The following is a 25,064-nucleotide window of genomic DNA, read 5'->3' as shown; positions in this document are numbered from 1 at the left end:
ATATTCCTCAGTCAAAAGTAATTTTGAACGGAGTATAGATTCACTTTGAACTGTCAGCATTCCTTATAGGCTAGATTCGCATTCAACCAATGTTGACAGACTGAAGTGAATTACTACAGTAGGTATTTATTATGACGACTGGTACAGTGCTGAGAATGCGTTCATGTTGGAGCTGTGATAAACGATACTATAGTGAGGTCCACGTTATAATGGCAGTTTAATTAGCAATGGTATTGCTATACACATCTCCAGAGCATTACAATACAAGAGTAAAATATTTGATAAATTCATTCATACTCATCATTCGTATTAAGAATTACTTTGCAATCATAATGAAGATAAAGCTAGGAATGTGAAAATGAATTCCAAAATAGAAAGCTGAAAAGTTTATTTACACAATATCAAACAATGAATAAGCATTACTTTGGAACTATTTCGAACAATGCTCCAACATTTGTCATGGGTAACAATTATTGTTGAAAATAAAAATAAATCAACTTGAATACATTACTTGCAACAATTTAGAACAATTGATTATTATTTACCAAATATAGTTCTTTGAATCGAGATTTTTCTCCTTATTGTTGATTGGTGTCAAATTCAATAAATATTACAATTTACTAGTTTCAATAGTGGGTAGGGTGAATAGAATATTGTGTTAGAGGAAAATTTTCAATCCAAAAACATTGAATAATACTCAGAAATGATAATTTGAAATTTAATTAAGAGCCACTATACTAAAAATATTGTAAAATAATAATTAGATCTTGAAATTAAGTAGCAAGCTACAATTGCCTTCCTAGCTGACTATGAAAGTCTCTTCAGCAATTCACAAATTGAACAAAGTTCATTTGCAAATATAATTTGGCAAATTCTCCCACTACTCAATTTCATGGATGTTATAAGAGATCTAGAAGGTTTAGAATCAGTTTGTGGAATATTAATGAAAATGCCTATCTGAGTAATCTTTAGATGGAATAAAATATGAGGATGAGAGGGAAAAGATTTTTGGACAAGACATTTTAAAGGATATAGATAAAAATTGAATGGAATTTTAATTAACTCATTATAAAGAAAGGAAGAGTATGTGATAGTAAAGGGATAGTCATCTCAACAATAAGGAGAATAGTGCTTTGGAAACAACTTTAAATTTCTAAAAATATCATATACAATGGAATGGACATCTTAATCCTAAATGAATTAGATCGATTGAGCAAAAATTAATATTTAAGTGTTAATTTGTGATGAAACGTAGGAGTGATATTGAGTAACAATAGAAGGGAAAATTGGTGCCAATACATTTTATTGAAGACTAAGTCTAGTGAAAAAAATAAAAAAGGTGATTAATATGAGAAGTGATAGTAAATAATATCCAAAGTCGTGATGAATTTGTGGTTGAAACTATTTCATTATAACCTGTCATAATTTATGGCTAACAGGGAGCTGTGCTCATAAATATCAGACTTCTCCAGAATAATACAATTAATAAATAACACTTAAATAGGATAAATAAATATTGTGAAAAATTTACCTAGCAGAACAATAACGTTTTACATTATTGTACTTCAAGAAAATTTCACTAGTCATGAGCAATACCTATATAAATTTTATTTGCAACAAGCTTTATTTATAAATTCTGTAACAAAATTCAACAACCTACAACTTATAAAAGGTGAGTCTCTTCAAGAGAATTTTTTAGAAAACTAACTCAAATCCAAGTTCCTTGGAATAATTCTGAAATTAATGAGAGTCTAATCACCGAATGCAATTGGATCTTAGTACACCGATTCGTTAATGATTACCACATATGACAATTCGGAGAATCGTCGTAAGACATCTCAGTGTGTATGTGATATATATATTACTGGATGCAATAATTCCGATGAAATGCGTAATTTATAAGAAAGTAATGAGTAGGAAAAATAACAATAAACAATTAAAAACTAACAAAAAAGATGCAATAGCATCTCTGAGCTAGCCAAATCACAAATATTGGTTTATTTTTTCAGCGAAGACATTAATTGCATGCTATATTCTAAAGGAAAAAAATGCTGTTTGCTCATTGGTCGGTCGGGTGGTTGGTGGCAAGGGGAACAAGATTATAGATAAAATATAAATATTAAAAAGTTCAAATAATTACTGATGCAAGGCAGCAAATTACACATAATAATTAGAAGTTTAGCTTAGAACTAATAACAAATTAACCTAGAATATACTACTGGAGTATTCATTATTTTTTTCATAATATGCATTGAGAATTCAGTTTATAGGAAAAAAAATTATTTAATATAATATCTATTCATCACATCAGTTTCAAAAAGTACAATGAAAATTCAATCTATGTATGCACTTTGTAAGAGAACAATCACACCTAGAGAGGTTTTGTTTCTTGTTGGAATAATATGGAAATTATTCTATATATATTATAGTCAGCAAAATAGTGTGTAACTCTATGTGGAACTACTTAAAATAGTAGTTCCTTTATGAATCCTCCAAATTGAAAGAAAATCAATTTCTCCAAGACAAGTGCGCAAAATTGGTGAATATCAATTTATTTTTTAACAGCAAAATTAGTTCTCAGAGTAGTTGACTGTAATTTGGCAAGTATCCGAAAACTAAGTATAAAGCTAGATAGTTAATATCAACACTAGTGATTTGCAAGGGGCATTTTAGCACATTCTCGATTCAAAGGTGAGAAACAGTTACAGATACCTATAAAATAATAGAAAAGAAAGAAGAGTAGTGGCAGACAGATCCTTTTCTACATTATTCCTTTCGCTCGGTAGAAAGTGCCTTTACCCGACTTGACTTTCTGATGAGTTGAAGTGGTCTTCACTTTCTGATAAAGTTGAAGTGGACCTCACTCTCCGGAAGTAGAAGTGGCTCCTCATCCGGAAGTAGAAGTGCCAGGAGGTGACAATGCTCATCGACTGACTTCAAGCAGGATGCTCAAAGCTGCTGCTTCTAACATATGCTGAAAAACTCAATAAAAACTAACAAAACTAGCTGTTGAGAAAAGCACAAACCCTTTCCTAGCAAGAGGCCCCATTCAAACTACTAGCACAACCTGCAAATATCTTTCCAACCCTTGGATAATCTCCTAGAACCCGTCTAAAATTGTGCTCATTACAAAGTCCACTGTGTACAAGTCTCTACACGCACTTTGAAGTTCTCGATGGTTGAACACCCTGTCTGATGCCACCCGCCCTCCTCTGTAATTACGTTAATGAAGGGAAAAAAGGATTCAAATATAGGAGAGGAGTCAATATTTTCATTGGTATTGAGTTGGGGTAATGGTATTGATGGGATAAAAGGGATAAACAGATTTAGATCTTCTCTTCTTTGAAATTGATGATCAAGTCCTTGATATCCATGGTGTCCATCTCCTCCAGTTGACCACACCTTTCATTGCCGTATCTGAAGTTTTACATTCATTTCATGTGGAACCCCCTATTGTTGTATCTTTTCATCATTTTTATGAAAGTGTCAAAAATAAAACTAATAACTCGTTCTTTTGAAAAATCTCTTTCCTTTTCTTTCTCTTTGCCTTCTTGTTTTCAAACTCACATTTTCGCCTTCTCGGTCATTTTCGTATTTTTCTTCGTTTCCTGCATTTTTGTTTCCACCCCCCTTATTTGCCATTTCTCTAATCGATAACAAAGCAATTATCAAATAAAATTGATATCAATTATTTGATAACTTTCTTTGTCTTCTTTCTTGAGCTCTCATCTCTCATCCTTACCGTCATCTTTACCTCAACCTACTACCGTCTACGCCTCAGCAATTAATCAAATAATATTAATTACATGATGATCCTCCGTTATTCTCTTACACTCTCTCTCTCTCTATCTGCATCAATAAAGAAATCTAATCTAAGAATCTCTCTTTCCCAATCTATCTCTCTCTCTTTCTCCGTCATCCTGCTTTCCACTTTCCTAGTTGCTCTCTCCACTGATCTCAACCATTTCTGTGACGATGATTTTGATTCATAAAATAATTCCGATTTCTGTGGCGATGATTTTGGAGCTTCATAAAATAATTCCGAAGTTTTGCAGACGGTTTTCTTCTTTTCCTCAGTTGAATAATTCTGCTCGCTGTTATATCAATCTTCATACTGCATCGTTGAAGCTGAATCAAATACGATGAAAATATTAGAAACGAGCGAATCAGCAGAGCCCTTTTTCAACGCCATCGCGAATCTTCCGTTTGTCAACCGATGAATTACGATGAACCAAAATAAAAATAAATGAAATTTGATGATACTCACGAAATATTTTGATGGAAGCTTGCTCCTTACTATACCATTCTATTATTTTTTTCAAATTTCACCTCACATATCCTTGACTCATGATGATAACAGTAATTCACGAATTGACAAATCCCTCAAATAAATCTCCATGAAAAACTCCTCTGCTGAAAATGTCATCTGGACCTTCCCCGATTCAATCTCAAAATTCCTGTGAATCCGTTGAAAATTTTCTCATAGATGTTCTCCTAAATCACTCAAATTTACCCATTTTTACCAGTTCTTTTTCCAGCATTTTTTCAGTTTTTATTTATCTTCTCAACTTTATCTCTTTCACATACAATAATCTTTCGAATCAAGTTCCCACTTTCATTTCACACTACAAATGTTCCAAACTCAATTCCAAACTACTGTTACAAGATTCTAACTTCTCATTACTATTTTTGACTCCAGTTGTTCCCAATTCGATCTACAATCCCAACTCACTTTTATTTCCAACTGCGCATACATTTTTAATTGTTCTCCAGACAAAATCAATTTCCTTTTGCAACCTTGAGATAACTCAATTACTTGTAAATGAATCTCGACAGCAATTTCCGTTGATATGCCAGCTGCAAACAAAGATTTGGAAGCTACATCAGCAAAATTAAAACCGTTAGTTATCGAAGAATAAGACATCCGCAAGACATCCCAGATTTATGACATATTACTGGATACAATAATTCCGATGAAAATACGAAGACATAATTAATGATGAAGATATCTCGTAGCTGATAATACTACTCTCCAATGCACAATCATTACACGATATTGTCCAAAAACAAAATAATCACTGGGATCCATACGAATTATTTTCGAGGTTCATAAAAGTCCTTCGAAATTGGAAAGAATTTCCAACTCAATAATATATTACAAGCACTTTGCATAAAAAGATTGTAATTGATAAAAGTCTTTCAAAATCTTGAACTATAGATTCTACATACGAGCACTTGGCTTGAATAATTTCATCTGTTAAAGTCTTTCGAGAGAAATCAATCATTACCGACAAGATATTCTATACACGGCAATTTCCTATCTGATAGGTGATTTCTTCCGCACTTGAGTGGATATTTACAGAATAATTTAGTTAGCGATTCAAGCGGCAATAATCGGCGCTGTACTCGCTTTGCAATCGATGCTGGTCCTTTCCGCGTCGGCAAAAACGACGCCGAACGGCGTCAGAAATTCGACACAATCTGCGTCTGACTCAAAAGCCAATTCACGACTCACAAACTCAACAGCCAGTTGTTGCCGGTAACTAAATACACAAAGTGAAAAACAATATTAGAACATCTCTGCAAGCACAAAAGTCGATTAGTCAATTATATCATCAAAACACAGTACTACCAATTCCTTAGACAAAATTAATATAAAATGAATTTGATGTTAAAAACTTGGGACTAACAAGAGTGTTGAGAGAAAAATTAATGCAGTCATGCATTGAAAGGAATAAGGAGTTATTGTGATTATTCAATTGCTAGCCAATCCATGATTATTGAACGCCAGTCGTTCCAGTGCTAGAAATATCGATTTAGTTGTCAGTATATAGTTATATCATAATTCATTATTATCGAATGGAAGGATCGAATAAATAGATTACAAATATCATAGCAAAGGACGATTAGCGAAGCACATTAACAGAACAAAAATATATATATGAAGGGAAGAATGATAAGATACTAACTATACAATTATATGTCCGCAGATCATGATAGCAAAGATCGATAAACAACATTATAATTAGCTGTTTATTCATGATTTTTCTATTAATTATTTAAGAAGCTATCAATACCAACATATGGAGAACCACTAGTGAGCATACAAGTATTATGGGAATCGGAATAATTGGGAATGGGAATAATTTTTATAGATCAATTTGTTTACACTCCGACTCAAAAGGAACAGGACATTTTATAACAGCAATATAATTTCTTGCACGAAAACAAAGAGACAAATAACATATTCTAATTGAATTAGATCAATTAAATTAGATTAAATCAACAGCTGTAGTTTTCTGTAAAGTGTGTAGTTTTTAGCTCAAAAATTTCCAGTTTCATTCAAAATTTAGACTTTTTAAATAATTATTAAGTTACTGTTCTAGATTTTTTAATTTCAAACTAATAGTATCTATTTGATTCAAAATTTGCTCGTTTTTCTGAGTATTGAAGAGTGTAAATTGTATTTTGGAAAGTGAAAGTGACATAACCAACATTTTGATTTGGACAGTATAATGTAAATTGGAAATGGGACAGTTTTGGGCATGAGCCTGTTGTACCTTTCCTCATGTCAAGTATTTGTACACAATGTGAATGTGAATAAATATATATACTTGAAATTATCGGCTATTCAAGTTACTATGAATAAATAAACCAATTTTTATTCAATAGATTTCTATCACTATATGATAATCACTACAGCATTGATGATCAAACAAAAATTGGATCCGCACCGATCTAAACTCTGTCAGTCTGTCTGTCTAAACATATCTCTTATCAACTGAACTCTGCACTTATCTTTTTCTATTCCCATACTGTATCTTCATGTTTTTATATCAAGAGTTTTCTTCTTCTGCACAACTTCATATCTTCTTTCTTACTACCACATTATTATATCAAATATTCAAGTTTTACATTGTTATACTATGGAAATCTTCTAATTTATCTTTAATCAAAGAATCTTTTTTTTTTTGCTAAAAATATAAATTAAAATTTTCAACACTCGGCCTCTGCGCACAGGTTTTTTTACCTTGCAGGGACCCTCCTTATATATTATATAATTACTTATTATAATACATACTGTATCTAATTATTAAGTGATGTACTTCAAGTTTTTAACTTTGTAATTGAGGATAAATAAATTTGAATTTAAATTTGTATCAAATGCGTATTATTGAACCCTTCAAATAAATAAAATTTGCCAAATCTATCACTATTTTCACAAGAAACGAAATTTCAACTAATGACTCCATATGATCTATAAATTTATACTGTTAAAATGTATTGGATGAAACAGATCGACTAATATCTAATGAGAGATTCAGTACTACTCACTAAATATATTCAAATTCAACAGTCAACATCCTGTTAAAACAATATGATTTATTAAAAACTAACAGGAATTCTTTCGTTGTGGTAATAGCAATCTTTCTTCAAGTCCCAAAGAATATTGGATATTGACAGGGAAGAGTCAGACAAAAACAATTATGTTAAATATTAACTAATTTGCTAATATTAAGGTAGATCAAACTTAGGTTTCTGTAACTTGTATCATGATTATTTTTCGTCATCGAAACTGAAGAATTGCAATTATGATATTTAATGATATCATATCTGGAAAGCAGAACTTGTCATTGGATCAAAATCGAACCAGAATTTAAACCGTTAGCCCATTGTGATTCATCAAGATTGAAGTTATCAAAATTCAAAAGTGGGACTTGTCCTCAAACATATTAAGGATTTCATGTCCAACGAGCCGGCAACACTACAATACTTAGCTGTCAGTTAGCTAGATGCGTGCATCAAAATTATTCTCAATGCATTTCAAACTAATAATTTTGACAGATGGAAATAAATTGGAAGATGCATTTGTTCAAATGCTAATTAATTATTATTAAGTAAATGCATCTTCCAATTTATTTCCATCTGTAGACTGGCTGGCCGCTATGGCTTTGTATAAAATGAGCGCTGCTATCCACAGATTGTCAGTTTGGTGTAAGGGTAAGCATTCCTGACCGGCAATTAGGAGCTACTGGGTTCGTTCTATTCCCGGGCTGACAAATAATTTTTGAATAGTAGCGCTCATTGAATTTCCATCTAGCTGCTTACCCGGTTGTCAATATTTGCAGTGGCAGAAGTCTTCGGGGTGATTTACAGCATTTAATTGGGATTTTCGTTTAATAATAATTATTACTTTTGAGTTTACTCACTTTTCACTACTTTTAAATCGAGATGAACAGCTGACCTAACATTCAATAGTTTTGGAAATTTGCCATTTTCTGGAGGCTGGTGAAAGAGATGGATGGGACTTATACTTTGATTTCACATAAACTGCTACAGACTGAATACTGGATATACAGTCTACAGTCTGCAGATTTAATATGAACTGCTGTAAATCAGACTTCAGCAGACCACCACTTTGTCCAAGCAATCCTAAAGCAAATTGAATCATAAGTATAAACTCAACAACTTGATTCATTAATTCATCAATTCAACAAATGTATTCATCAGCAACCTTCGCACAACATGGCGGACGAATCTAATACGTACGATTTGATGATGGCCTTGAGCGCCTGTTTGCGCTCCCGTGCCAGGAACCAGTCCATGAGGTAGGCGGCCATACGAGGTGCGCACCTGTAGAGGAGGAACAGCCGGTGATAGTTTCCCAGCCACCATGCCGACCGCACGCGCAGTGCCCAACTCACACACTCATCCTCCTTCTCCTCCTCTTTCAGAGTTGATAACACAGTTGACAGGTCTGCAAACAAATTCCTGATCTGTTTGGTTTCTTTTTTTGTGTAAAAAATAGAATGAGTGAAAATTATTCGATCAATATTTTCATTAATTAAATTGATATTTTGTTAAAGAGTAATATCTACGAGAGCATTTCAAGAATTTTCCAAACTAACTTTGAAGATGTTAACCCTCGTGAACAAGATCAGGTGTATCATATTATTTGAAAATGACTCACTAATATTTCAGCCATTTTGAACGTGCAGTATTCATGTTACAGTCGTTTGAGTTATCAAAGTCGTAGACAACCAACAATAAGTATGTTTTTAATAAATAGTAATCGATATTCCACGCAACCCTCACTCAAGTAGAAGAAGAGCTCTTTTTTCTTCATCTTCGCTATCAATCTTGGAATCCAAAAAGTTTCACTGTATATTTTAGAAGAACTCTTATTTCTTCACTATCAAACTTGTAATTCAGAAAGTTTGCAAGTTTATTTATCTGTATATTATTTCAAAAGTTCAGAATGTACGAAATTACGAGATACATTGTGCAATGAACATACTACTTGATGCAACGCACCCATGAAATCCTTTGTGAATATGTAGTAGAGTATTCTGTAGGCGGTGAACTCAAGCCTATTGGCTGCGGCTGCTGGCACATCGGTGTAGAGACCTCGCAGCTGGCTCTGGCATTGGTTGAATTCAGCGTGGTCGCCCTTCTCCAGTGCAATGCGCGCATGTGTCTCGTACACTTCAACCGTCAGCTGGTCTCTTATTCCTTGCACCTGCAACCATAACCATTATCACTACATACAAGATTGAGGGAGTATTCTCAAAGATAAGCGGAGTTATCTCACAAAGAATCTATATTAGTATAATTTCAAGTTAAATTCAAAGTAATTAGGTATTCTTTACACAGAGAAAAATAATAAATACTCATCCGGTTATGTAACTGACCTAGTGACTTTAGACCCATTCTGTATAATCGGTAACAGACATAATGAAAAATTGAGCCAGTATCCTTAAAAACTTACAAGGATACTATTATTCAACAACTATAATGCTAGTCTAGGAGTAATTCCAAGCTAAATTAACAGATTTTCTTACTATAAAAAGGTATTTGCTTCTCAATAAAGGTTGTATTCATCTATATGGTGTTATTTGGAATTTTATTGTTAGTCTGAAAAAGCTAGTATAAAAATATCATCTGTGATTAAAACAGAACTTCTAGTCGATTCAATGTTAACAGAGTTTGCAAGCCTACCGTTAGATCCTGTCGAATAGATTTCAATTGTTCACAGGCGTAGTGGTAATCTTGTTTGTTGATCCAACGATCTTTTACTCTGGCCAATGACTGCTTCAGGATTTCTGGTGGCCTAACAGCTGATGCATCTGGAGCCTACAATAAATTCATAATAATCAGTAAACAACTGTAAGGCGTGATTGAAATTATGCATGCATAAAACTAGCTAATTCTGGGAAACGTTATTAAACTCAACAATGCTGTAACTAGTTAAACTACAGAAACGACTAGTTGAACTATTTTGAAACGACAAATGCTGTTACTTTATTTGAGGTTAAATCATTTTTGAATAATAATTTATTATTTTTAGTAGTTTATTTGTTGTTATTGGTTGTTCATTTTATTATAGAAGCTGATGTCATACAGCTGTTTTTTGTTTAAAGCCTCTCGCTAATGACAAAACATGCATGATGGACATGTAAGTGCATGGGCGTAGATCCTAGGGGGACACGGGGGACGCGCCCCCCTCAATATTTTATGGTATAGGCTATGTCCCCCAGAAAAATGTATTGAAGTTTTTAATTATGATAACTCATTTTTATTAGTTTATTCGTAAATTGGGAATAAACTTGCCTTGTACAAAATATTTATATATATTGTCGTTTGTATGTATGACAAGAGTGACCAGTGTGCTGAGTATTCTAGTAGAATCTATATCCTTATTATGCACGAACACACACTCGTCTATTATGTTACGATTGTTACCTAAGTATTTTGTATCTGAAACTCTCTTCAAACAAGGACAGTTACAAGAGTTACAATCAGGAAGATTTCAGACTTTGTTTTGAAAAATGTAATTAATCATGAGAATTTATGTTGATCTTTGTAACACAGGTTTAGCTATTAAGTAAATATTACAGCTTTGTAAGGTTTGTGAGTGGAGAACTTTTTTATGGTTATTTAGCTATCCTGCTTTGGTTGGTAATCAAAACAAACAATACAACTAATGATGTTTTATTGTGCTGTTTTTTGTAATAATTTGTACTCAGTAAAACCATTAACTCAGAATTTTATTTATTTACCCATTAATTACCACTGTCAAATAAGAGGATTTAAAACGTATTTGAAGTGAAATATGCTTCAAAGACAATCATTTTAATAAGCTATTTTTCAAAAAAATCTTGACTGGGGGCGCCCCCCCCCCCAATGTCAAACAGCTATCTACGCCAATGTGTGTGTGCATGGTAAACATGCATGTCCACACGTGTTTATCATTTATGTCCTACCGTTAGTGGCCAGTCCTATGCTTTCCATGAGTATTGGTGAAAGAATGAATTAATTATTGTTTTGAACAAAATGAACAATATTATTGGAACACAAATGAACAAATTGATCGGCTACGTTACATAATTTTTTAATATATAAGGCAAAATGATTTATATTGAATAGAGATTTTACTAACCGCTGTGAGCCTGAGATAAGGCTTCTCGAGGTCCTGGCAGACACCGACGACATGGAAATCGCCAAGGTCAAATTCACCTTGCGACAAGTCGAGGGTGGCGCGCGCCTTCTTGGCCCTGAACGCAGCCAGCGGCGACTGGTACTCAGGGAACGACGAGACCGCAGACTTGATGCTACCCGTGCTGAAACGTGCCGCTCGCTTCTCCAGCAGCTCTGGGTTCGCCATTTCATTCTCAACGCCCATCTCAGAGTAGAAATGCGATTTCCTTTACAAAATCAGCATTGAGATTAATATCAAGTTTTGACAAAGAAACATTTTTAGCTTGTTGCTTATTTTGCGATAAAATAGAACAATCTGTTACCAAAAGATTTGTTTGGAGATTTTGAGGTAATTTAATTGATCAATCAAACAATTAGAATATTATCGACATTCATAGGATATAAAAATCTAAAATTGTGTAAGTTTCAAAACATTGATAATTTTTCATTATTGTTTACTGATACTTACAATTTATTTTGCTTTCCTTTGCTCTTATTCTTGAAATTCTTTGTTTTACTAGCCTTGGACGGTTTCTGTGATTTTATTTCATCACTGCTACTTGATGAGCTCCAACTGAAAAAAATAATAGCCTATTATTTATTCTGATCACCCTTGAACTTATTCGAACTTATAAGACTCAATCAATAAAAAATCCATTATCAAGTATATCAGTTTTTCTTACAAGAAAGTTTTTCTTCTTAACTCATGAAATAAGTTATACTGAGGCTTCACTATACAGCAAAACTCCAATTATACGAATCAATTGGGAACGGACCCAAATCGGTTGATCAAAATATTCGGATAATTTGAGTTGAAAAAAAAACAGTAAATTTAGAACACAAACTTCCTAGTATTAGTTATTATTTATTTTAAATTAAATTTTGCTAAAAGAGTGTTGATGCTTTTCAACATATTATCTGAAACTCCATCTGAAACTTTCTTCTAAACGCCATTCGGATGATCAGAGTTTGGATAATTGAAGTTATACTGTACTTGGAAATTGGCTGATAACTTTCAATAATTGAAATCAGTGTAAAAGATTCTATAAGCCTGTATAATAATTCAAAATTCTTTATTTAAATGAATAATTGTTACATTTGATTCGATTATTAATTCATGGAGCAATAAATAATATACTAAACTGTATTCATATCTATAAGCTTCCTTTTAATAAGTTGCGATCAATTATAAAACAAAAATATTAATTCTCAATTTCACTGAAGAAATGAGAGCGAATAGGCCTACCTTCTGTCTCGCCTTCTCTTGGGCGGAGAATCGGAGTTTTTGCGAGCTGGCGACCTTGAGCGGTGAGGCAGCGACTTGCGCGCACCTAGCCTGCTCTCCAGCGATGACCTTGGCTTCACGGCATTCGACTTCAGCGTGATGTTGTCCAGCTCAAGTTTCGATCTGCAATTCAAATTTATTCGCCATGAAATTATCTTCTAAAATTCAAAGTTTGAAAAACTGAAATTACTTTCAAGTAGATTTACAATTATTCAATTGGCTGTGACAATATTAGTAATAGGATTAGGCAACACCAACTTCTAACAAAATATTTCTTGGAAACTATATATATATACGTTCATAAAGATTAGCAAATATCATTGGTTATAAGAGATGAGCTGAATTGAAGGTGGAGAAAACAATTCCACGAATAAACTCAAAACAATTTGAAGTTCTTGAAATGAGGAAAGAGGAGTGATTTCTTTTTTATGATTGCCATTAAAGCTAGTCTCAGGAGCTAGCCATTGATTTTCATTTCACTATAAATCTTACACTATGAAAAAGCTATAAAAATTCAGTTAATTCATTGATGACACAAGTAGTTTTGAGGTTATAATAGCATTGGCATATCAGTCTGCACTCAATCTCACAAATAAGTACTGCACTACCAAACAAGAAAAAGTTTACAATTTATTGTAAGAGAGTAATATTTATTATCACGCTCTAAATAAAGGTTCATTTTCGTTTGTGCGTAAATTTCCGCAGTCGACGAAGTCAAGCATTTTAGACCAGTTACAGAATAGACACGCTGGGAAGTCTAGCATCTGAAACCAACATCTACTGCCTTATCACCATATCGTGACGTCAGCATCGGATAGAAAACTTTTCTGCAGAGTTTGTTTACATTGTTTTCCATAGCTGATTGTGTCTATTTCAGATGGAAGTAAATTATTATTTATGAAAATGGTAAACTCTCGCTGAAATAGAAATAGAAAACGATGTAAACAAACTCTACAGAAGTTTTCTATCTGATGCTGACGTCACGATATGGTGATATGGCAGTAGATGTTGGCTTCATCGACTTTCAGTATGAATATATAATGGGCCGTGTCTATTCTATAACTGGTCTAAGGTTGACATTCACAATGTCCAAATTTCAAGTGTTCTAAAACAGCTCTTCCCTGTCGTGGAAGACGACGGAATTTACGCACAAACGAAAACCCAGCTTTAAATGTCTGAAGCTGTATGAATGTAAAACTGGTAAGAATGGATGTAATGAATGATTTTGCTAAAGAAAAAGAAGAAGAAGAAGAAGAAGAAGAAAGCAGCAGCAGCAGCAGCAAAACTGGAATATAAGGATTTTTTTTTGAGAAATGGATACTAACAGAGGAAGTGGCTCATTGTCCCAGTCCTTTGTCCACAATGTGTCATCAGCTGAAGCTCGTACTATCTTTCCCTTAAGAATTATTCCAACTCGATCTTGGTCCATTCTAGTGGAACACTTTTCATAACATCTGTTCATGTAGTCTCTGAAAATAAAGAAAGACAACAATTATTTAGAGATCGTATTTCGATGATGAATAATCAATGGAAATTAAAAATTGAAAACTGAGAATATAATTATAGGAGAAACTTGTTTTTATGCACTTAAAAATGTACGACAGGACTATGGAAAAAATTATGAAAAGTTTAATTTGAAATAATAAAATTATTTTCCATCTTCTTATCCATTTTTTTAGAATAGGTAACAATAATAATGTATTATTATTATATTTATCAAATCTTGTTACAAATAATCATTATCAGTATTATAAAGTATGCTATGAAAACTCAACTTTAAAAATAAAATAAAAACTTTTCGATGTATATATTCAAAATGGCGGCCATTTTGAATTTATGATTGCAAATTTCACGAAAACCGTTCACTTTACAGAAAATATACAAGAGACAAAAAACTTAGCAAATTTTATAAAGATTTCAAGGATACCTCATTTATTAAGATTGGTCAAAGAATAACAGATAAATTTATTATTTTCGTATTGCATGCATGATCACTTTTCACAATTTAAACATTAATATTACATTTTTAATTCCAATTGTATTCAAGATGAAGCTTTGAAACTCGGTATGGCTCCATATGGCCATCCAGCTGATTTTACAATGTTTTTCAGGTGATCTTTTTTGTTCAAGATCATGCATGCTGTACAAAAATAATACTTTCTCTGTTATTCCCTGACCAATCTCAATAAATAAGGTAGCCTTGAAATCTTGATAAAATTTGCTAACTTTTTTGTCTCTTGTAAATTTTCTGTTAAGTGAACGGTTTTCGTGAAATTTGCAATCAAAAATTAAAAATGGCCGCCATTTTGAATATATACATCGAAATTTTTTTTATATTTTTTAAAGTTGAGCCTTTATAGCATAAATATTCATGCCAAATTTCAGATCAATACAACATTTCGTTCTTGAGATAAAAATGTTCAAGTGAAAAGAACAAAATGGCAGTTATAAGGATAACTGCTGATTTTTGGACACTTCAAATACGTCATTTGTAGTCTCCTATCATCAGGAACAATATCCTAAAATGTTCCACACTACTTCTGGAACATCCTGTATATGTTTTTTTAAAACAAGACAATTCCCATGTAGTGTAACATTTTGACAAGGGTGATTTTCTATAATTATATTTTTACACTTGCAAGTAATCCGTCTAATTAAAAACTTGACCTACTGAAATATTGAAGAATTTAAAATAGGTCTATAACCATCCTCGGTAAACCAAGAATCTATAATATGCAAAATTTCAAGTTAATCAGTCCAGTAGTTCAGAAGTGATGACACGTCATTCGTGAATTTTCTATCCCGTACGTATATAAGCCAATTCTTTCGTCTATATTACAGATAATCATGTTATCAAAAAACAAAAACGAAAGACTACTAGTTAAAGTAATAAAAACATAATAGACCAACTTTAGAGATTGAGGCCACTCGTCGGTGACAGGCAGCTTGTTGGAGGGGAGCGAGAGCCGCTTGGGGGCGAACGGCGACGAAGGCGGCAAGTCGGGGGGTGGTGAAGTGGGGGGCGGAGGAGCAGCGGAAGGAGGTGGGGGACCTGGGGGCAGTGGAGGCGGCACATTCAGCAGAACATGGGGCGGAGCCGGTGGCCTGATCATGGGGTTCGCATTGCCGCCGCCTCCCTTGCCTCTGCGTTTTCGCTTCTTCTTTGACCCCTCGCCGCCCTCAAACCCCAAGCCCTGTCTCTGCTGCTGCTGCTGCTGCTGCTGCTGCTGCTGCTGCTGTTGATTCTGGCGCTGTTGATGGTTATGTTGCATCTGTTGTTGGTTAAGTTGCATCTGTTGTTGGTTATGTTGCATCTGTTGTTGGTTCTGTTGCATCTGTTGTTGATTATGTTGCATCTGTTGTTGGTTATGTTGCATCTGTTGCTGCTGCTGCTGTTGTTTCTGTCCAAAACTAAACTTGACAGGATTCATGCCTGCAAACACACATGATTAGTTATGTGTATTGTGTATTCAGACACAAATCTTATAAAATGAGCTGGAGAGAGCAACAGGCTCAGCTCAAAATTATTCCTCACCCGAATCATTATACTTGGATGTCTGATAATGACTAATAATTAAAAAAAAACACTAATTATATAATTAAAAAACCCCTTTGCACTTTATATTGATGCACGATTCTAGAACTCTTATTAAATAGTTTGATGAACCATTGAAGTTAGGTTACATAATATTTTCAAAGCATTATTACAATCTCTATAATCATACTTGCAAACATGCGAAACTGATTACATATAATTCAATACGAACTTAGAAATGCGAATTACGATATAAATTACCTCAACGTAGATATTATTAATATTTAAACATTCAAAATTGATTAATTAAACTACATATAATTCAATATGACCTTGGAATACGAATCATTATAGAAATTACCTCAACGTGATAATGTTAAAGAGATTTGATAGAGCTTTTACTTTGATTGACAAGTAGGCTACACAGTTCCTTACCCACACCCCGAAAAATATCAGAGGTCACTCGCATTTAAGGTCAGAAGAAGGAAGAAGCATCTAAGGAAGAAGCTCAGGGGTGACAGCTTATACTAAACCTCTACTAAAACTACAATGAGAGCAAAATTGTACAAATGCGAACAAGAGATTTAAATAGTCGTATCTGATCTATAAATTGACTGATTATAGCAGCAAAATTCTCAGTATTCAAAGGTAAGGTTCGATTCCATGTTTCTTTTAATATAGCATCAAAAGTAAAACTGAGATACGAATTAAACTGAATTATATTCAATAGGAACTCCTGAGACTTCACGTGATAGAAAAATAATATGTTACAGAGCTTCCGCAAAATTACTCCACTATCTTCCACCAAATTAGCTAAAGAATTGGTAATTTATTTAGAGCTTACCGTTTGGCTGATAACCGGGAAACCGGGAAGGCGAAGCCGAATTATTGGGAGTGAAGCGCATCATCGATGGGGGCGGCGGACCCGGGGGGAGGGGAGGCATGTCAGCATCATTCGATCCTTTCTCCTGCTCTTTATCACCTCCGTCCTTCATCTTGTTCTGATTATTGCTGTTGTTCATGTTGCTGTTATTCTGCTGCTGCTGCTGCTGCTGCTGCTGTTGTTGTTGTTGTTGTTGCTGTGCCGGATTGAACGGCATCAATGAGCCTACAGACACAACAAATATATAAATGTTTTCAATTTTATAGCTCAATACAGTTTGGCTGAGAAATTCTGAATTAATTCCACACCACTGACTCATAATATAGTTTATAGTAATTGTAGTAACTAACTGCTGAATGCACTTTATAAAGGGCAAAAATTTTACACAATGTAGGTAAAGTGAGGGGAATAATAAATCAGCATAATAACTTGGATTTTAGATACCGAAATTTAATAATGTTATAATATTACGGTTGAATGAAATGAAATGCATTCTAGACTACTGTAATTAATTGATGAGAGCTCTTGAAGTGGATTTCCGTTTATGCAGTTGTCTGCTACTAAAACTAGTCAAAATAGCAACCATTCGAAATTAGGAATAGAAATTCACAAAAACAGAAACGATTCAGTTTTAATATTATTAATAATATTGAATGGAATGACGTACTGTACCAACCAAGTGAGTAAGGTACGATTCTTAGTTTTGAATAGTTCCTATTTTGACTATTTGCATGAATAGTAATCAATTGTTACACATAAATGAAAACCCTCCTTTAGCATTACGAAACATACAACTCAAAGATAAATAAATTCTTAGAGACATAATAACTTTATTAATTTAATAAGATATTCTTAGGCTGGAAGCATTATTTAATGTACCATGATAATGAGACTATACTCAACTAAATGTATCATATTAGGTATTGGCTTCTAATAATTTTTCTCCAAATCCATTAAAATACCATGTAAATTATCCATGCAAATTATTTCTTCAATATTCTCGTCTATTGTCTGTTCATCGAAAGAAGAGAATTTACTAAAAAACAATTATTTTCATATCGGCTATTAATAGCAGATATGAGTCTTTACTTCTATACTTTTACAAGAGCAAACGTTATGTTGTTGTCTCTCCTTTTGATGAACAGACAGTAGTATAATACAGTTCATATAGTACAGTAGAACCTCTACAATTCGTAGTTCACTGGAGCAAGCGTTTATCAACTCAGATGTAAGGATATAAATATCTGACTATAATATCGTCAGACAACCAATGTAATTTCCGGTTGATGACTCCATGTCTGGAGAATTAGTTAGCGAAAGTCTAAAAAAAATCTAGAACATAAGAATTTTAGTTATTTGTTTATTCAACAGAGACAAAAACACATAATCATAAAATGATCAAATTGAAAATGGAAAACAGGCTTATAACCCTTTCTATTCAATTCCCGAATTTTGATTGAAATTACAGATTATCGCAGACAAAACTTCGAATTACAGAGGTCGAAGATAAACCAGCGCTCGACTTCACAACGAATCATGAGGAGGACTAAAATACATTGCTCAATTACGAATTATGGAGGTTTTTCAAGGGACTGATCTTTCACTACGAATTATAGAGGCTCTATTGGGTATATGAATATATAACAGTCTAGTACAATAAAAACAATTCAATTATCAAATTTCAAGTATTTTTATCGTCTATAGCTATAATATCAAATATGAGAGCCCAACATAGGCAGCCTATGATAGTAATAGTGTGTTTAGAAGAAAAATATAAATATTGGATGGACTACTACAAAATATAACAATAAAGTAATATGACGACAAAAATGTGATGAAAGTGTAGGTCTACTCACCGCCAGATACGAACTGCTTCATACCAGACGGCGGCATAGTGATCTGAGGAGGGTGTTGTTGATTGTGTTGTTGATTATGCTGTTGTTGTTGTTGTTGATGCTGCTGATGTTGTTGATGCTGCTGATGTCCACTGAATTGCATTCCATTTCCCTAAACAAATTTAATAATTATATATTTCTAAATTCGAAATTTAGTGAATAGATAATAATTAATAATTGCATTACATTTCCCTAAATTAGTTCCCAATAATTTAAAACAGTCTGAAAATTACAGTATTAACACCTACAAGCAACATTCGAGTAGAAATTGGCAGGGATGCTGCAGATCAACTGATTCAATCCGCCTTCTTATTCAGAACTTAGTGAATTTGCCATTTATAATGATTACGTATAGCCTTTAAGCTACTATTTATATATTTGTCTATATATACTTATTACCAGTATGGAATTTCATTGTGTGCAATTCATATTCTTGATTTGCTGATGAATGTTAGTTGATTCAATTGAAATAGTTTTAATTATAATATGTACAAAACATGAGAACATAATGTCAATCAACTTGAAAAAACTCACTCTCCACTCACAGACTCAAGTCTTTGTGGAGAGTATTCACTGTTAAATGTGTAAATGAATTTCATGAATTTGTATTATGTTTTGTGAATAAAAAGCTATTTTATTTGATTTGATTTTGATTTGAAGAGTTTTACATTTTATTTTCCTTGCCCTATTACCATACGTAAGGAAAGTATTCCTTTCAGAAAAAATTAAGGTACCCCAATTTCTAAATTTCTATACGTTTCAAGGTCCCCTGAGTCCAAAAAAGTGGTTTTTGGGTATTGGTCTGTATGTGTGTGTGTGTGTGTGTGTGTGTGTGTGTGGTGTGTGTGTGTGTGTGTGTGTGTGTGTGTGTGTACAAGATATCTCATCTCCCAATTAGCGGAATGACTTGAAATTTGGAACTTAAGGTCCTAACAATATAAGGATCCGACACGAACAATTTCGATCAAATGCAATTCAAGATGGCGGCTAAAATGGCGAAAATGTTGTCAAAAACAGGGTTTTTCGCGATTTTCTCAAAAACGGCCCAACGATTTTGATCAAATTTATACCTGAAATAGTCGTTGATGAGCTCTATCAACTGCCACTAGTCCCATATCTGTAAAAATTTCAGGAGCTCCGCCCCATCTATGCAAAGTTTGATTTTAGATTTCCAATTATCAGACTTCAGATACAATTTAAACAAAAAATTTCAAGTGGAAAAGATTGAACACGAGAATCTCTACAATTAATGTCCAGTAACATTTTCACCTAAGTTGAAAATAAGCTTGAAATTCGAGAAAATGTGATTATTCAATTGCAAACTGTTAGCAACTGTTGATTCTATTAAATCATTCACTTTGAAGAGATAGCAGACCTCGTGTGTCTCCAGCGTTATTGTCCTGTCACCAGCTGGCTCAGATCTTCGAATAGTAGACTTGAGATGCGCGTCAACACTAGCGTCAGATAATCAACACAAGAACCGAGAGCATAATATAAATAAATTATCAAAGGTTACAAAATACTGTAATGGATATCTTTAGAAATGAATCATTCTATAAAAATTTTCAATTTATAAAGTTACCGTACTTTTTTCAAATAAATAATAAAGATAATATGATTTTTCAACAAAATTGCATTTTCCAAAATGATATGAATTTCATCTCAATGCAAGTCTACTTTACACCTAAAATGCAATTTAAGATAGGTTATTGAGATATGTAGAAGAGAGATATTTTTCTAAATTTCCAATAAAATCTTATTATGTATTATTAGCAATAGTAAAATTAATAAAATAGCAATATTTATAATGTTCCTATTATTCCCATTTCCATTTTCATTGTATTCTCATTAATTTCCATCTGCGAAATAGTAATAATTGAAAAATTTGAAATTTATTTATACATTACCATATAACCTTGAAGCGTTATTAATGTTAGGGCAGTTTCATCAAATTAAATTCAACAGATCTAAATAATGGAATATTATTGATATTTTCTACGTACTATCCATACCCATACGAGAGAAGTTAATGTGAAATATTTTAATCATCGCTTTTTACACAGGAGTTATTCTCATATCCAATATAATGAATCAATAATATCAATAAACTATCATGCTCGGTTTTAAATTTATTGGCGGAAGATTATGGAACTTAACTTATCAAATATGTAGTTGAAATGCATATCAGTAGGAAGTCTTTATCCCCAACATTTCTATACTTTACATAAAATTATTTAGTTTAATTTGAAGGTTTTTACAAAATTCAATCATTACTGGATGTTCAGGACTCGGCAGTCAAACTTATTTTAATGGAACTAAGATTAATATAGAACTGTAATATCAAACTATTATGGATAAACATACCGGATAGTATGGGAAGTATCCCTGGTGTCCGTAGGGAGAAAATCTGAAAAAACACATATTTTTCAAATCTAATCATAGAGAATAGTAATTCTAATAGTGATACTACATGCAATACTAAAAAAAATGTTTTTGATTTATTGCATGATGTATTTAATCTATACTATAATAAAGGGAAGAACTGGCTTATACACGAATGGGATAGCATACAGATTCTTTATTTACCGAGGATAGTATTATAGGCCTATTTAAAATTCTTCAAGATTATAGTAGGTCAAGTTTTCAATGTGATCCTTGCGGAGCATGGGTTACATGCTAGTTAGAAATAAGTGTCTCTTTAATGATCATTTTTTATAATACTACAATTCTTTCATAGTACAGTATATTACTGAAGAGTAGAATCAAAAGAATGAACACTTTCTCGGTTCATCAAAACTTGTTGGTCAAAGACTCGTTTTCTAATCTCTACCTAAAAGAGAAATCCACAACTCATATAAACATATAAGTCGTACATCGTATAAAACAAATAGGAATAATATTTAATAATAACATATTAAAATACTATTAATAAGTATAATTTACTTATATGTTTTGAAATACTGGGTCCATTCAATAAGTATCAGGCCTGGGTCAAAAACTTTTTTTCATGATTTCATGGACAAGTTTGCTCAATATTACAGATTTTGCTTTTTGAAGTTTTTCATCGAGTTTTTATTCTATGAGAGAATTCTGATAAAAATATCGATTTTTGCAACCGAGCGTCACATAATTCGGATCAACCAGTGAATAGATCCAGCGTGATAGTCTCTTTAGACTTTTTAACGGAAGGAAGCAAGCTGAAATAATAAATGTTGGCGAAGCGAGCCTGCCAGCTAGTTCCAATATATTATTGTTAATGAGAATGTGTCTTTGCTGTAGCCAATTTCAAATCATTCCAATGAGTTTAATAGTTTTCAACGATCAGTAAACAATATAGTTGATAAAAATTATTGAGGTAATTTTACATAGTGCATCTTTGATCATGGATTTTTGTGCCTCTTTTTTGGGCTGATGGAAGGGGGTTATTTTCCAAATGCAAAACAGAACTTCACAGCGAAGCGATGCTCATTGTTCAGTTGTATGTTAAATTTTAGCGCGACTACACAATGAAAATCACGACGTCAAAATTGACATTCTATCTTTACAAATGCCCTCAGGCGATAAAATACTTCTGAATGTTAAAAAAACCCCTCTATCAATTTTAACCGGTCAGACACCCCTTCACTCATCTGTGAAGCAGCCCAAATACTTATTGGATGGATTTTATGAATGAAATAATTCAACTACAGAAGGTGTTTTAACAAATTGTTGGAAGGAACAATCAAAAAGAATGTTAAATAAATCAATAGAACAATGATTATTGAACGTATTACTAAATAAATGTCATGCAAAGAAAATAAAATCTTGAAACTGTACATTAAAGGAAATGAGAAATTACGTACGATTGGCCTTGATAGCCGCCGTGTTGTTGATAAACTCCATACCAGGGCCACATATTAGGTGGTGTTTCCCCTTTTCCTCCTAGAGCTGAATTCATTTTGTCTGAAAATAAACCATAATCGAATAAGATTAATTCATTTAGGACTATAGGATGGAGAAAGATTGCAAATTTGTTTTTTACAAAAAGCTTGAATTTGTGAAGCTTAAATTTTATAAAATAGAACTATTGTATAATGTTGTACAGTTCAGTAGTCAAGGTGGTTTGTAACCCACTTAAATTTGTAGGTCCACTCATCTGTGATCAACATTAGTCTCATTACCCATGCAGAAGCCTGGAGATCATGTGGGAATTATCCTCAAAAAATGTATGAATTAGAATAGTTATTTCAACTTCAGTATGCTTTGATTTAATAATGTTACCTTGGCCTTGACCTCACACACTCAACACTTTGAAAATGTTCTACTATATTTAAAAAATGAATGAATACTCCAACTTATTTATATAAATGATTTAATTATTCAAGTAGTAGGGCTGGACAGCTACCTACGCTATGAAGTAGCTAAGATACTACATAAGTTACTGCATAAGTTAGTTGCAATAAATTATACCTATTTGATTAAGTCTGATGACAAATGTAAATTGGCAAGTGCAAGATATTCTAACCTGTAGTTAGAATATACTTTAACAATACTTTTGGCAGCTAGAAAGAGATAAAATAATAATACAAACAGATAATGAGGTAATTTGGGTTATCTTACGCGTATTAAGTTAGATCATATATGAGAAATAGGTCATTCGACACAAACCATAAGTCCATCAACAATTACTATTCACCTATTAAAATTATAAAACAGATTAACCAAAATAATATTTTTAAGAGTAAAAGTGGACAGATACTTTATAATAACAACAGTTTATTAATAACTCTACAAAGTTATTTTTGAAGATAATTTGTTGGCTCAATTGGACTTTATTTTTTAGGATCAATTACTTCATCACATTAAAAAAGTTTTATGCAATACTATAGAAATTGAATTTCACTTTAGATAATAATTTTTGAAAGTAAAATATCCAAGAAGAAAGAGAAAGAAACAACGCCATTGTATCTAAAATGAAAGGACTTACCCAGAGTGAAATATCAATTCCAATTGCAAATATTTGAGTCACGTTATAACAAGGACATTGCATTCAAGTAGAAAGAATATTTGAGTATTTTAGAGTTGAATAAAATTGATTCCAAAATAATATTTTAGTGTTTCCACTCCAGTTTTATTAGTAATCTCCAAAACTCAAAAATCCAAATATGACGGAAAACGGAGAAGAATCAGAATGGAGTGACGACTCACGACTCACGACCACGACTGACGACAGCACGACACCAGTAACTGTTATAGGATAGACACGCTGAGAAGTCTAGCCTCTGAAGCCAAAATCTACTGCCAAATTCACCCACCTTGACATCATAACAGTGACGTCACGCATCGCATTGAAAACTTTCAAATTCAGTTGTGTCTATTTCAGATTCATGGCGTTTTTAGGTTATTTCTAGCTACGGGCAAAAACGATATCTGTTAATTTATTATGTGTTATGTGATATTGGCTTCAAAATTATAATGTGTTTTGAAAATATTAAGGTATGGTAGACCACAAAACTAATTTATTGTCATTCTGCAATGAGTTCACTTACATCATAACCATGGATAATATTACAGTTACAACTTACAATATTTATGTGTATAAATTTCAACTCACGCCTGAAAAGATATTCCACTTTTTTCTATGAATTTTAGTGCAATTATATGCTGCGCAGGAGATTACCATTTCTTATTTACCATTAATTTTATTTCTATAAGATGCATGACGTCAAGATGGGTGGATTTGGCAGTAGATGCTGGCTTCATCGACTTTCAGTATGAATATACAATGGGCCGTGTCTATTCTATAACTGGTCTAAGGTGGCTACGGTATAAACCATAAAGCCTTGTACACACGTCCGTACAGATTCGCGCGAACAACCGTATGCACACCTGCCTCGGCATTCACTGTACGTCCTTGTGGACGCGTTCCACGTATGCCTCGGCATTCAAAAAGCTATCTGATTTACAGACGACACGAAGACATGATGGATGTAAATTTTCCACATCAAG

The 25,064-nt window shown here is 33.0% G+C and overlaps 1 protein-coding gene across 1 annotated transcript; it reads right to left on the bottom strand.

Moving 5' to 3' along the window:
- Positions 1–371: 371 nt before the first annotated feature.
- Positions 372–24,286, bottom strand: LOC111048400 (leukocyte receptor cluster member 8 homolog). The gene is made up of 14 exons (XM_022334268.2): positions 24,043–24,286; positions 22,919–23,018; positions 21,441–21,483; positions 19,038–19,188; positions 17,143–17,406; positions 15,674–16,196; positions 14,089–14,232; positions 12,725–12,886; positions 11,948–12,052; positions 11,441–11,705; positions 10,000–10,134; positions 9,316–9,520; positions 8,551–8,758; positions 372–5,543 (listed from the first exon to the last, which is right to left on the bottom strand). The coding sequence occupies exons 2-14, from the start codon at positions 23,011–23,013 to the stop codon at positions 5,381–5,383; spliced, it is 2,463 nt and encodes an 820-aa protein (XP_022189960.2). The 5' UTR covers positions 23,014–23,018; positions 24,043–24,286; the 3' UTR covers positions 372–5,380.
- Positions 24,287–25,064: the final 778 nt, after the last annotated feature.

The sequence above is a fragment of the Nilaparvata lugens genome, chromosome 5 (genome assembly GCF_014356525.2).
Source record: "Nilaparvata lugens isolate BPH chromosome 5, ASM1435652v1, whole genome shotgun sequence".
Classification (NCBI taxonomy): Eukaryota; Metazoa; Arthropoda; class Insecta; order Hemiptera; family Delphacidae; genus Nilaparvata; species Nilaparvata lugens.
Note: the sequence above shows the minus strand (reverse complement) of the source record. Positions and strands in the feature narration are given on the sequence as shown.

Bases quoted from the DNA above. Each gene is read 5' to 3' on its own strand.
- LOC111048400 (XM_022334268.2), bottom strand. From the start codon at position 23,013: ATGAATTCAGCTCTAGGAGGAAAAGGGGAAACACCACCTAATATGTGG. The intron at 21,484-22,918 runs GTACGTAATTTC...GTGTTTTTTCAG, and splicing joins GGCGGCTATCAAGGCCAATC to ATTTTCTCCCTACGGACACC. The intron at 19,189-21,440 runs GTATGTTTATCC...AAATTTGTTTAG, and splicing joins GATACTTCCCATACTATCCG to GGAAATGGAATGCAATTCAG.